This window comes from Cyrtonyx montezumae, unplaced genomic scaffold (assembly GCF_038088225.1).
Source record: "Cyrtonyx montezumae isolate F1298 unplaced genomic scaffold, pur_monq_1.0 scaffold_15, whole genome shotgun sequence".
Lineage (NCBI taxonomy): Eukaryota > Metazoa > Chordata > Aves > Galliformes > Odontophoridae > Cyrtonyx > Cyrtonyx montezumae.
The window spans coordinates 7,812,967-7,825,403 of NW_027071881.1; the positions used below are offsets into that span (position 1 = coordinate 7,812,967).

Below are 12,437 nucleotides of genomic sequence, written 5' to 3' on the forward strand. Positions count from 1 at the left end.
GGCTCTTCCTGATCATTTTCCCATCCGTTTGTCTCCCAGAACAGATCTTAGGTGGGTTCCACAAACAGGATCCCCCATGGGTTCCTTGGTGGTGGCATCCCAGAGAGTTGGTTTCTCCTTAGGCTGGAAGGAAACGGAGGGATATTTTCTGCTGTAATGTGACCAATCCACCTCTGTTGTTGTCACTTTAATTGCTGGGGATGTTTTTTTGAGCTCCTCTACAGACGGTCTTTGTAGCGACAAGCGGACGGTTTACGCTTCATAAGCAAACATAAAGGAGCTGCTGCTCATTGGAGAGCGAGTGGTGCAGTTATGAGTCCATCAACATTTAAGTTACAGCACTGAAGGACACAATGTAGAAGGTTGTGTTTATGCCACCTCATAAAATTGAACTCAGAGTGGAGATTTTGTAAAAGAAAAGGGGAATTCTTGGAGTAGAGGGGGGAGAGGGAAGCCAAATGATCAGCATTTTGTTTCTCTTTCTGTTTATTATAACTCTGAGCATATTGCTATATACTCGATTGCTGTCTTGCAGAGTAGCTTGTCTATAAAAATGGAAATACACCATCACGGCCCAAAAATCTCACCTTACCCCACACTGCAGAGCCACAGCATTTCATGTTGGCACTTGAAGTAGCTGTAGTCACTCCATTTCCCAAAGGAAGGAGGTTATCATTCAGTCATTACGCCTTCTGTTGTTTTTCCTGGAGATTCTGCAGATCTTCATACCTCCCAGCTCTACAAGTCTGAAGGACGCTGTTTAAACTCTTCCTCTTTTTCATAAGTTATATTTCAGTGGAGCATTTGTCTGCAGATGAGTAGTTTTACACTTACATGCCCTAACTTTTCATGGTTTCCTATCTTTTTTTCTCAAGTGACACCATTTTAAGTGCCTCATTATGCACAGTGTTGAGAGGGCCAAAGCTGTTTCCTTTCCCAGTCCTTTGCCCAGCTCCTCTGCTTGTGGATGATACCATTTTTTAGCATCTGAACAGGGAAATTACCACTGTTTAAGTGAGAAGAACACGGGGATGAGAGAGGTTCCCCCTACAAAGCGCTCTGCATAATTGCTGACGACGTTCCAAGCCACACTAATGAAGTGCTGCCACTCTGTGCTCTTCTTGGAGGGTCACCTGTTGTGCTTCAGACCTTTATGTGTCTGGTATTGGTATTGCTGCCATTTGTTGCATAAAACAGATCACTTTCTTGTTCTGATGTGCTGTAACTAACAAACGGGGACCTCAGGGAGTTCTGTTGCAAAGTACAGGATATTTTCTTTTGGTGCACTATAAATGGTCATCATTCATCTCCAATGTCAGGAGACAGTGATTAAACTCATATCAGCACTTCTGAATAATTTCCACTTATTTGTCAGCAAATGACAATAACAGGAAAAGTCTGAGATCTCTGCACATCGGAAGGTTTCGGCTTCTGGCGAATGAATCTGCCCATTGTTGTGGCATCCAGATCTGATATAGGCTGACACGTGAATGAAAGCAGTTTAACTTAATTCTTCAGTTGGCTTATTTTTATCCATTAGCTTATTTTTTTTTGGAGTAATTCAAAGAAACTTTCAGTGCCTTTTGGTAAACAACTGGTTCAGAAGATGGAAATGCTTGAGGTTTTTTTTCTGATAAACAAATATTCCATAAAGGATGTCACAATTGGTCATACCGTTTTTATTCTTACGAATTAAGCAGAATCCCTTCCATGATCAAAAGGTGCAAGATCAGACATGCAGCAATGATTTGTTTTGGTTTTCCTTCTGCAGATATAAGGAGTGTGTCATTCATCCCAGCCTGGGGATGACATAGTCACAGCACAGTGCTGTTCAGACTTCCAGGCCACGAAATACAGAAATATTTATCTTGGACTGTGGGATGGTCGTGTCTTTTTCTCTTTCCTTCTTCCTGAATGGTGGCTAATAATGTGGTCAGAAGCAATAACATGTTAGATCCTGAATGTCAGCACCCACAGAGATCCTGATGGGACCATTCATGTGCATCCATACGCCTTAACCAAAGCTGACACCAAAGAGAGCAGAAATTCTCATATTCTTCTTTTTATTGCCATGCATTAAACTCAGCTCTTCTCTTACAGGCCTCTGATAAAAATGTTGTCTTCATCACTGGACAAAAAGCATTCTTGCAATATCTAAACAGAGCAGCTGAGCTTCAGTGTGTCACCAACAGATGTCTCCCGTGAAAACAGTGCAGGTCCAAATTATGTTTCACACCACAGTTATGAACATGTTACAGACGCTTAAGATTTGTAAGTATGTGACTAATGGGAAACAAACAGTGCTCCTAATCTCATCTCCTGTGGGAGTACTGATATTGTTATTTTTAATTAAGAAGTAACTGTTCTAATTTCTTGCAACTATATGGCATGGCCTTCTAGAAACACGTGGATTCAGGTAAGTGGAGTGAGCTGTTTTCCAAGCGACACGCGTTGTTTAAACACCCTGCTGTACCATTTATATACATGCTTGCAGCACCACGTACAGCACAGGTTGGGGTAACTTTGTCGGATCTCATCGTATTGCTAAAGCCTGATAGACATTTCTTTCCAGCAATGATATTTGTGATCTTTTGCCAATTGTTTGGTAGCAGTGACTCTGCAGTCGAAACGGCTCTGGGCATCCAGCCATTTTGAGGTAGTTTAATTTGTTAAAAATTATCTTTCTTCCCACCCAAGTCCCCTTGAAACCATTTGGAGAAGAGAACTGTTGAGCAGTTGCCAACAACAAGGCCTGCTGAGACCTCTGTATCCTCCCAATAGAACTCTGTGTGCCAGCCAGGGCCGCTGGCACCGGCCTGAACTCTGCACTGCTGATATATTTCCTTCACGTGGACCAATTACAATAATTACCACTACAATAGCTGAGGTTTAAGCAGTCAGTCTGCACACCATACCTCAGGTGGCTGGCAGTGCGTTCCATCCTATAATCTCCGTTTTCTTTGAACTAATGAAGTAGAAAATAAAAACTTGGAAAATTTGGGAGAGAGTCTGAATGGAAAGCAAAGGCTCAATAATGGCATTGCTCCTCATGCTGTGTTCCCCTTAAGATGCATTTCTTTCTTTTGAGTCTGTAGTTCTAAAAGATGGCATCTCTCAATCCACAAGGAGATGTGGGAGGAGATGCTGCAGAGCACTGACTTTCCATCTCCAATGGGGGAACCTCTTTCAGTGCGAATGAAAAAGCAATGGACAAGAACACATCAGGAATGCCAACTATATTTAAAACCCCATGTTTTGTTTTGCTGCATTCCTGTCCAAATGAAGACTTTTGACCGAAGAGAAAATCACCTTAAAATCCCTTACTGCTCTTGGATGGATGTTTCCATGAGACCCTATTACTGAGACCAGTGACTGTGACTGCCCAGTTCCCAGCAACTCCATTGGCTCCAATCTGATGCAACACCATCATCCCACCCAACTCCTGTTCTTTCCAAAGCACTGGTTAATTTTTAAATCTGAGCAGTAGCTTTTTTTTCTTCTTTCTAATCTGGTGAAGCTTATATTACAGAAAGATTAACCCAAGAACAAGCACAGCCTCACCTGGCTATATCGCTTGCAATACAAGTCCACTGCACAATGTATATGCTGAAATTCATGTTAGATTTCCCCAGTGCAGCCCACCTCTGGGGAGGGGAAGGGGGAGGAAGAATGCTGCGTGTGACAGCTGCTAATTATGCAGCCTAATGCACTTCTGGAAGTTGCAGAGATGAGAACCCTGTGAGAATCTCTCTGAAAAATGGCATATTTTCATGAGCATTTTTTTTTTTCCACGATTTTTTTCTTCTTTTTCAAATCTGCCTCCTCCCCCTTTTTAAGGAGGTTTCACTTCTCAAACAGCAGCTGCTGTGTGCAAAGGGCAAGCGGTGTCTCACGACCAATATTTCCCATTACCACAGTGTCCTAATGTCATTGAATGTATGTGTCACTAGGAAAACCGTGGCCTGAAGATTCTGTAGCCCTGACTCGGGGAGGGGGTGACTCCTGAAGCACATCTCCAGTGGGTGGGTTGATTTTCTTTCCTCTTCTGGCAGTGTTTTCTGCATTCTTCATCTTATATTTGTGCCTACTGGAAAAACTGTGATCTGCACTTGGCTGCTCTAGGGTCTTGTATAGGTATTTATTGTGATTAATACTTACGTGCTCACAAACTGGGTCTCAAAGTGCATTTTACATACAAGGGCTGCTCTGAAAGTAATGCCTCCTAGTCGATGGTTGTTGGCCACCACTTCAAAGGTGGGTAGTACAGGTTGAGCCTTCCCATCCACTTACATTCATCAACGCTTCCTGAATGTTCACAGAGACAGTGTTTTGTAGCCGAGACTTTGCTCTACCAAATAGCATTGCTGTGTTCTTCGTGGCAGCTTCCGTGGATATAAATAGGAGGCATTAGTTTTGGAGCAACCTACGTAGGGATTGGGATCCTCCAAGCTGTGGTGTATAACAGTGCCCAAACCTGCACTAGGCCTGGGTTAATCTTCTCCTCCACACACTGATGTGCGTTGTTTGAGGCAAAGGAAACGGATTCTTCTCCGGTAACCATTTGGTGTCATCCTCTTGGCACAGGCTGCCCAGGGAGCGGCGGGGTCCCATCCCTGGTTGTGTTCCAGATCTGTCCCATGTGGCACTGAGGGGCACGGTTGGAGGGCATGCTGGGGGTGGGTTGGGGTTGGACCTGGCCACCTGAGAGATCCTTGGTGATCTTTTCCAATTGTAGCTGTTCTTTGACACTATGAATTCAAGGGGACCGCATGTAGTAACACCGAGTGCACGCTGCTTTCTTTTATTCCTTCTGAAGTGTAGGGTTTCTCCCTGGGGGTGTGTAACCCAACGACACCGCACCTCTCCCTCTCTGTGCAGTGGGAATCTCTCTACTGACCAAAGCTCTGGAGGCCTCCACGTGCCTCTTGGTGGCACAGAGCAGAGCCCATCACCCCACGGATCCACACACCATCACCGCAGTCAGAAATGCACCGGGTCCACGTGGAAGAGGCTCCATGCACCCACGAGGGAGTGAACCTCCTGCATTAAAATACTCTGCTGCTATTTAGATAAAAAGAAGGATCCCGCGTGCCTACACTGCCACGCAAAAATAGCCCAAGTGTGAGTAAACCTCCAAAGTTTCTCCCCGTGAAAACATCCAACGGCTCATTTTTTTCTCCCAGCTCTCCATACCCATGTATTTATAGCGCTCCTCCCCTCCCACTCCCCCCAGGCAGGAGGAGGTTGCCACTCGTCTCCTTCGCCAGTCCTGAAATAATTTGCAGTGCCTTTGAAACATCATCGCGTTGCATAGCTGCGATGCAGCGCCGCTGCTGCGGGAGCAGATCAGGTTTTCATGGGAATGTCACGTTAACGGCGGCCTCACGGCTTCCCCTCGCTGCAGGGACTTCGTATTCCCACTTCTACTTCGCCAGCAAAATCAATCTGCATGCAGGAGAGTAATGTTTTATATCCCGTGCTCTTTAAAGATGTTAATGGGGAATAGGAGAGGGTGAACACGATGCGTTGGCTTTCCAGGTGTTTTGTAAAACTGGCTGTTGCTGTCGCTGTAGCAGCTTAATTCCGAGTTATCTCAAAGTCCTGTGCTTTGGGGCTGACTCTTTGTGGGCTGCAGTGCTTGCATTGGAGAAAACGATGCTTCTTGGAGTGCGGTCTTGGTACAGAACTGGAGCACAGATCCGATGCTGAAAGCACCGCTGCTGACATTAAAGCTTTGCTGCAAGCTTTCCATTGTTTCAAAACTGCTCTAGGATTCTTAATACGGAATCTATTCCGCAACGCAACACCGTTTGGAGCACGGACCTCGTGAAGACCGCGCCAAGGGCTGAGATCTGGGGCTCCCATTGCTGAGAGATGAGAGCACCCACCCTTCGGCTCATTCTTGGGGGGGGCACTGAAGCGGAGGGCCGAGCGGGGCCGCGGGATTCGAACCCGCGGACAGAGCGGCCGCTGCGCCCAGACAGCAGCGCGGCGCGGCCGCTAGATGGCGCCCTCCCAACGAGGAAGCCGCCCGCTCCGCAGCGCCCGGGAGGCGCCCGGCGGCCGCGCCGCGGCGCCCCGCTTCCCCCGGCAGCGACGGCGGCCATGGCCGGGCGAGCCCACGTGACGTGGCTCGGGCCAATGAGCGTGCAGCAGGGGGGCCCCGACTTTCGTCCGTGCGGCCGCCATTAAAGAAAAAGGGGCTCAGAATTAAACGGCGGAAGGATCCCCTCTCCCCCGCTCCCGGCCGCGACGCGACATGGGGGAGACGCGCTGAGGGGCAGCCGGCGGAGCAGGATGCCGCGGCCGGGCAGCCGTCGACAGAGGCACCGCTGAGAGGGGCAGCGAGGAGGAGAGCCGGGGGCTCGGGAGCAGCAGCAGCAGCAGCAGCGGCCGCCGCGTCCCTCAGTCGGGGTGGGGTGGGGGGGCTCCGAGCCCGTTCCCTGCGGCCCTTCCGCCTGAGGAGAGCCCGGGGCTCGGCCGCCGCCTCCTGAGCGGAGACCTCAGCGAGAGGAGGGGGTCCTCCGCTCACCGCCCCCGCGCAGCGCTCCCGGAGCCCCCGCACCTGAGGAGAGAGCGGCGCGCGGGGCTCCGGGCACCCCCCCACCCCGCCCCCATCGCAGAAGAGACCGCTGAAGATCTATCATTTAATTTTTAATTTTTATTTTTTTTTTTTAACCTCCCCCCCCTTCTTCCCTTCTCTTTTTTATTTTTTTTATTTTTTTAAGGGACCAGTCCCTCCCCCCTCCACCTTGGGGGGGGCCGTCGTTGCCCCCCCCCCCCGCTCTCGGCCGTGACCCGGCGCCGGGGGGTCCGCTTCCCCTCCCCCCGAAGACTCTGCGATCCCCTCCCCTCCCCCCCCCCCCCCCGACGGCACCGCTGGGACACTCCGTCCGCGCCCGACGACGCTCCGAGGGCCGCCCGCAGTTCCTCCCCCCTCCCCCTCCTTCCCCCCACGGACGGATTTTCACCCTCTCTACGAAGAGCGCTGATTTCGGGGAGGGGGCTGCTTTCCCTCCCCCATCACCCCGAGGAGACTTTTGCGGCCTTTTCCTCTCCAGGAATCTCCCTCCTTCCCCCCCCCCCCCGGCTCCCGCAGATGGTTTTTCGGCTCCCCCCCTCCAGGACAATCTCCTCGCATCGGCCTTCGCGAATCCTTCCGGCTCGCCTCGCCGCCGGCCCCTCGCGCTTGTTTTGATGATTTTACATTTTTAATTTATTGGGAATTTTTTTTTTTTTTTTTTGGAGCGGGGGAAGAATTTACCCCCCCCCCCGCCGCCCCCCTCCCTCCTCCTCACCCCCGCCCCCCCTCCTCCTCCTCCCATACACACACACATATACCCTGTTGCCCTCGGACTCCGGAGCCACGAGCCGGGATCGGGCCCTGCGCTGTGCCCCTTTCTCCCTGAGGAAGAGGAGGATTCGTTACCCCGTTGGATTATTTATTTCCCCGCGATCAGAGGAAGGAGAGATGCCGGCCGGGTTCTCCCCTTAAGCCCCGGATTCGTTACCCCATTTTCTCCTGTTGGATGCATCACCCCTTCGCCTCCCCTCCAGAAGAGGAGCGGGGATCGATCCCAATCTGCGCTGCGTTACCCACTGCCTCCCTCTGTCCTCCCCCTTTACCCCCCCTTCCCCCCCACCCTATTTCATATCCAGAGGAGAAAACGCTCTGAGTTTCTCTTTTTAAAAAAAAAAAATCATAATAACAATAATAATTTTTAACCCCCTCTCTTACGCCCTCCCGGGTTATTTATCCTGACACTATTCCCTGTGTGTGTGCGTACGTACAGCCCTTATTTAACCGCATTATTATTTGTGCGTGTGCCTCGCCCCCTCCCCCGTCCCCTCTCTCTGTCTGTCTCCCTCTCTCTCTCTCTCTCTCTCTCTGTCTGTCTCTTTCTTTCTTGTCGGAGGCTGTGGGATAATGGCGTGTGGGTTGTGGCTGTGAGGATGAGTTCCTGCTTCGTGCCGAACGGGGCCAGCCTGGAGGATTGCCATTCCAACCTCTTCTGCCTGGTGAGCGCCCGCGGCCGCGCACACGCGCGACGTGCGCGGAGTGGGAGCGGGAGGCGGCCGGGGGAGGGGAGGAGGCCGGGCAGTGGCAGCAAGCAGCCATTTTTAGCAGAGCTTCTGCTGGAGGAGCGCTCGGAGCAGGCCCAGCCGGGCTGCAGCCAGCTCTCCGTGCCCCCCCGGCTCCCCGCCGCCTCGCTTCGCCCCTCCCTCCGCTTTCAGCCCGGGCCTCGCGGCTCCGGCCCTGCCCTCAACTTTTTGGGCTTTCTTTCACCTCCCCGGCTCGTTACGTTTGCCTTCTCCCCTCGGCCAACTTTCTCCTTTCCCTCCCCGCTGCACGCATCCCATACAGACCTCGGCCCAAACCCTTGTCCCTCTGCCTTTGAGCCACCCCCTGTCGCCTTTACCCCGACAGCCCCGAGCACTGGTGAAGCCCCGCTGCCTTCTGTTGGCTGTGCACCATTTTGTGCTTGCTTTCTTTCTTTCTTTTTTTTTTAATTCTCCTTCCCCAACCTCAGTGCGAAATTGTTGGGATTTTTTTTCTTTTCTTCATTTTGGTAGCGCCCGACGCGGATTGGATTTCAGTCGGGCTGTGATGCAATTTGGGTGCTGCGCTCACCTCCTTCATCAGCTTCATGCAAATCAGCCGATATCAGATGGCTGCCTGATGTATTTTTGTTTTGTTCTGGAGATCATTAGAAGTAAAACTGTGCCAGGCTGTAGTGCGGGGTTTGTTGGAGGGAGGGGATCCCCTTGGGGCCTGCGCCCCATCGTGCTGCTGCCTCTGTAAATCCCAGCTGTCTGAATGTCAACTGTTGCAGTCCCTGTAGCTTCCATCTAAATTGTTTCTCCTCCTCAAGGTAGAGGGCTGCCATGTTGGGTTTAAATGTTGCAGTGATCTTAGGTGCCTTGTGTGCTACGGGGGAGATCAGTGACTTGTTGGCAAGCAGCACCTCTCCCCCGTGCTGCCTTCTCGTTGGGAACCGAGGGGAGATGCAGCCCTAAAGGGCCTTAGGGCCACAGTGCTTTGAGGGGGAGAAGCTCAGTGTTAGAACTCAGTGAGGTGCTGGGTTGGGGATAATCCAGGAATTGCTTTCCTGCTATAGGTACGGTGGTAGCTCTTCGCTCTGTAAAGTCGGATGAAGCTTTGCCCAGAAGGGGATTTAGTGGATCATAACCAATGATGTGTAATTTAATGAGAGAAACAGGATTTAAATTCTTAAAATGTGGTGTGGGAAATGAAAAGCGTGATGGCTTGGAGTAAAATAAGTGTGCTTGAGAAGCTTCCCGTGCGTGATAGGGAATTTTACGATAGGGAAACTGTGAAATTTTCTGAAGTAGCAGAGGAGTGGCAGAACAAATGCCCGGGTTCGATTTTCCCGTATTTCCTGTATCCTCAGAGTAATCTTGGATTTCAAAAAGCAGCGTAAGCATAAGTGAGCATGAAGTGAGTCGTTATTTGCTAAGGCAAGTACTTAAAAGGTTGGACAGTTGGAGCCTGCAAGTAGGTAATTGTCACTCATTTTTCCTTTTTGTTTTAAATCAAATGGGCATTTTTTTCTGTCACTTTAAAGCTGCAGTGAAAATGAACAGCTCCTGCTTTACTGCAGCTGTTAAGAGATTTTGAATCAGGGTGTCTGCTTACTTCCAATTTATCTTCTCAGGTGTTCAGAACTCAGAAGCCTGCTTTCTGTTACAGCTGTCCGTTTCTGTTGGGAATGGACCACGATGTCTGATGGCTGGTTTCTTCTTTTTCCTTCCCTTAGGCTGATCTAACTGGGATTAAATGGAAGCGATACGTATGGCAGGGTCCAACATCTGCCCCCATTCTCTTTCCGGTCACGGAAGAGGACCCTATTTTGAGCAGCTTCAGTCGCTGTCTGAAGGCGGACGTGCTCAGTGTTTGGCGCCGAGACCAGAGGCCTGGACGCAGGGAGCTGTGGATATTCTGGTGGGGTGACGACCCCAACTTTGCTGACCTTATCCATCATGATCTCTCAGGTAGGAAGAAATGAATACCTTCTTTTGGTCACTGCAAGGGTGCTGTTAGTCAGGGCGTTCTCCTGCCAGCCCTCACAAAAGTCTGCGTGAGATAAACTCTTGTCTAGAGATAAGATAAATGTGTTCCCATAATCTACAACTTTGATTTGATGGTGATAGCGGGAAGAACTGTCAGAAGCCAAATTACAATGGCAGTGCACTGATCAGACAGCTTAGGTGGTCTTGGTCTGCTGGGTAATAAAGAAATAAGTCTTTCCTCTCTGCTGTTTTCTTTTTATTTTTTTTTTTTGGGGGGGGTGAGGGGTGTGGGAGGAATACACAAAATCAACAAAGCAAGCCTATGAATTTTGGCAACTTCTTTGGCCTTCTTGTGCCCAAGGCTGTGCCTGTGATTCAGAAGTGATGCCTTAAATGTGTTTTGATCAGGTCCCTTTTGTTGGGTAATGGGAACCTCAGCATTCAAACTGAAACCCCATTTTATTATGTAATAAAAATTGTAGAGATCTGGGCAATTCTGAACTGTAGGGAGTTGTTTGGATTGTAAGTCAAATTGTTGGTGGGAAGTCCTCAAAAGAAGGCAATTTGCTTCATGGTTTTGTGTGAGAATCCTTACACCTTGTATTTTTCTCTCCTGTTCCTCTGAACCTGTACTTGCTTTCCAACTTAGACCTGCCACTTCTGAAAGACTAACAGGATTTATTTCTCAGCACTGTTTTATTTGAGACTTGGCACTTTATTTTGAAGACGTTTACTTGTTGATGTCAGTTCCAGAAGTATGATAAGAAACTGGGAAGCTATGGGATGAAATTCAGCATTTAGACAATCTGTAAATCTGTTGGTGAGACTACACTGATTCAGGGGGAGGGAGGGGGAGAAGAGAGTCACAGCACTGTAATTTCCTTTCAGTAATTCAAATACTGTACATTATCTGAAGTGCAAAATGAGACCAAGGTTTGGTGACCTGCTAACCAGAAATTGTTAATGTTGTTGGTGGATAAGCTGAAGGATAAATACAAATTTGAAGTGCCTCTGTGGCAGGTGGCTTGAAACTATTTAAGGTGGGGTCACCCTGACATACTGAAACAGTGTTTATTTGTTTGGATAGTGGACCTCAGAGCTGGGATGCTGCTGGTATTCTGGTCTGCCCTGGAAATAAAAACTTTGCCTCTTTAAGTGTTACTGACGTTGTAGGTTGCTTGATATTTCAGTGCATTGATGGCTTCCTTATTTTTGCCCTATGAGTAACCTCGGTCTTGACCTGCAGGAAACATCCTTTGTATGGCTGAGTTGTAACTTAGACTAAAGGCTATTTTTGGCCTGGGCCTGCCCTGACCAAAGACCAACTGTTGCGGGAGAGTATCGGTGCGTGCTGTTGGCTGGTGAGATTAAAGCGAGCCCAGCGTGTTACATTGGTGTCCGTGTGTTACAAGATAAGCCCTCTGGAGACTTTGTTTCTGCTGTAGGTGGCCATCCCAATGTTGTCTGAGCCAACTTCCTCTCTGCGTTCCCTTGAATCTATCTAATGTTGAAGTACCTTTTGAAGCAGCCGTGTTTAGTAGCTGAGCTTCTAGGTCAGCCTGTGTTTGTATTTAGGGATCTATGCTTCTGTGAAGGTAGATAAGCACCAAGGGAGATGTGTGCTTATCAACTCTGAACCCCTCCTCTGCTGTAAGGGAGATGCCCCTGGGAGACACTCACCCACTACTGCATCTTTGTGATTGAGTGTTGTCTTTGTTCAGGTCACCTGTAGGTGTCTGCCCTTCCAGACAGGTTATTCTGTTTGTTTTGCTGTTAAATACTTTTCCACATAAATTCTTGCCATTCTGAGATTGTTACCTATGCCCATGTGTAGAGGAACTGACATTGTTGTTTTAGCAGGCTATTTTTTTTGTGTGCGTCTCCTCTTAATTAAGGGGGGTGTTATCATATCTTAGAACATATTAGTCTGCTTGGTTCTTACATGACTAGAAGCTGATAAAGATATTCAACAGCTGGGTTGTGGAGATGTCTGAGGAGTGCCTGCACCTGTGCTTTTTCTCTTCCCCATTACACAAAATCTTAATGTGAGCCTCATATAAGAAAGAATTACGGCTGAACCCAAACAATGTTATCTGACCTTTGTCATGGACCTAATGGATTTTTTCATTGGTGGACAATTTCTCCTAGTAATTCACATTGCCCTGTTCTCCCAATGATTGCTTGTCCCATTTTCAATGGGAAAGATAAATTACTTCCTGGCAGAGGCTTGTTACCTTCAAAATTGATTGGAAATTGTTTGATGCTGATGATTGAGGTGCTGCCTCATTTAGAATTTTTCTACTCAGTAGGAAAGGAATTGTCCTAAAGAACTGAGCACAGGAAAGGAGTAGGAGCAGCTTGCTGCCTCTAGTGTGTGCTTTGCTGCCTACAGACAGGGAAGGGAG

At 49.0% G+C, this 12,437-nt stretch overlaps 1 protein-coding gene across 1 annotated transcript in view; it reads left to right on the plus strand.

The window, feature by feature from the left end:
• Window positions 1–7,864: 7,864 nt before the first annotated feature.
• Window positions 7,865–12,437, plus strand: part of MED13 (mediator complex subunit 13) — a 47,925-nt gene continuing 43,352 nt past the window's right edge. The window contains exons 1-2 of the mRNA XM_065732028.1: window positions 7,865–8,019; window positions 9,780–10,014. Coding sequence (XP_065588100.1) covers window positions 7,954–8,019; window positions 9,780–10,014 — 301 coding nt within the window. The 5' untranslated portion in view covers window positions 7,865–7,953. The remainder of the gene's footprint in view (window positions 8,020–9,779; window positions 10,015–12,437) is intronic.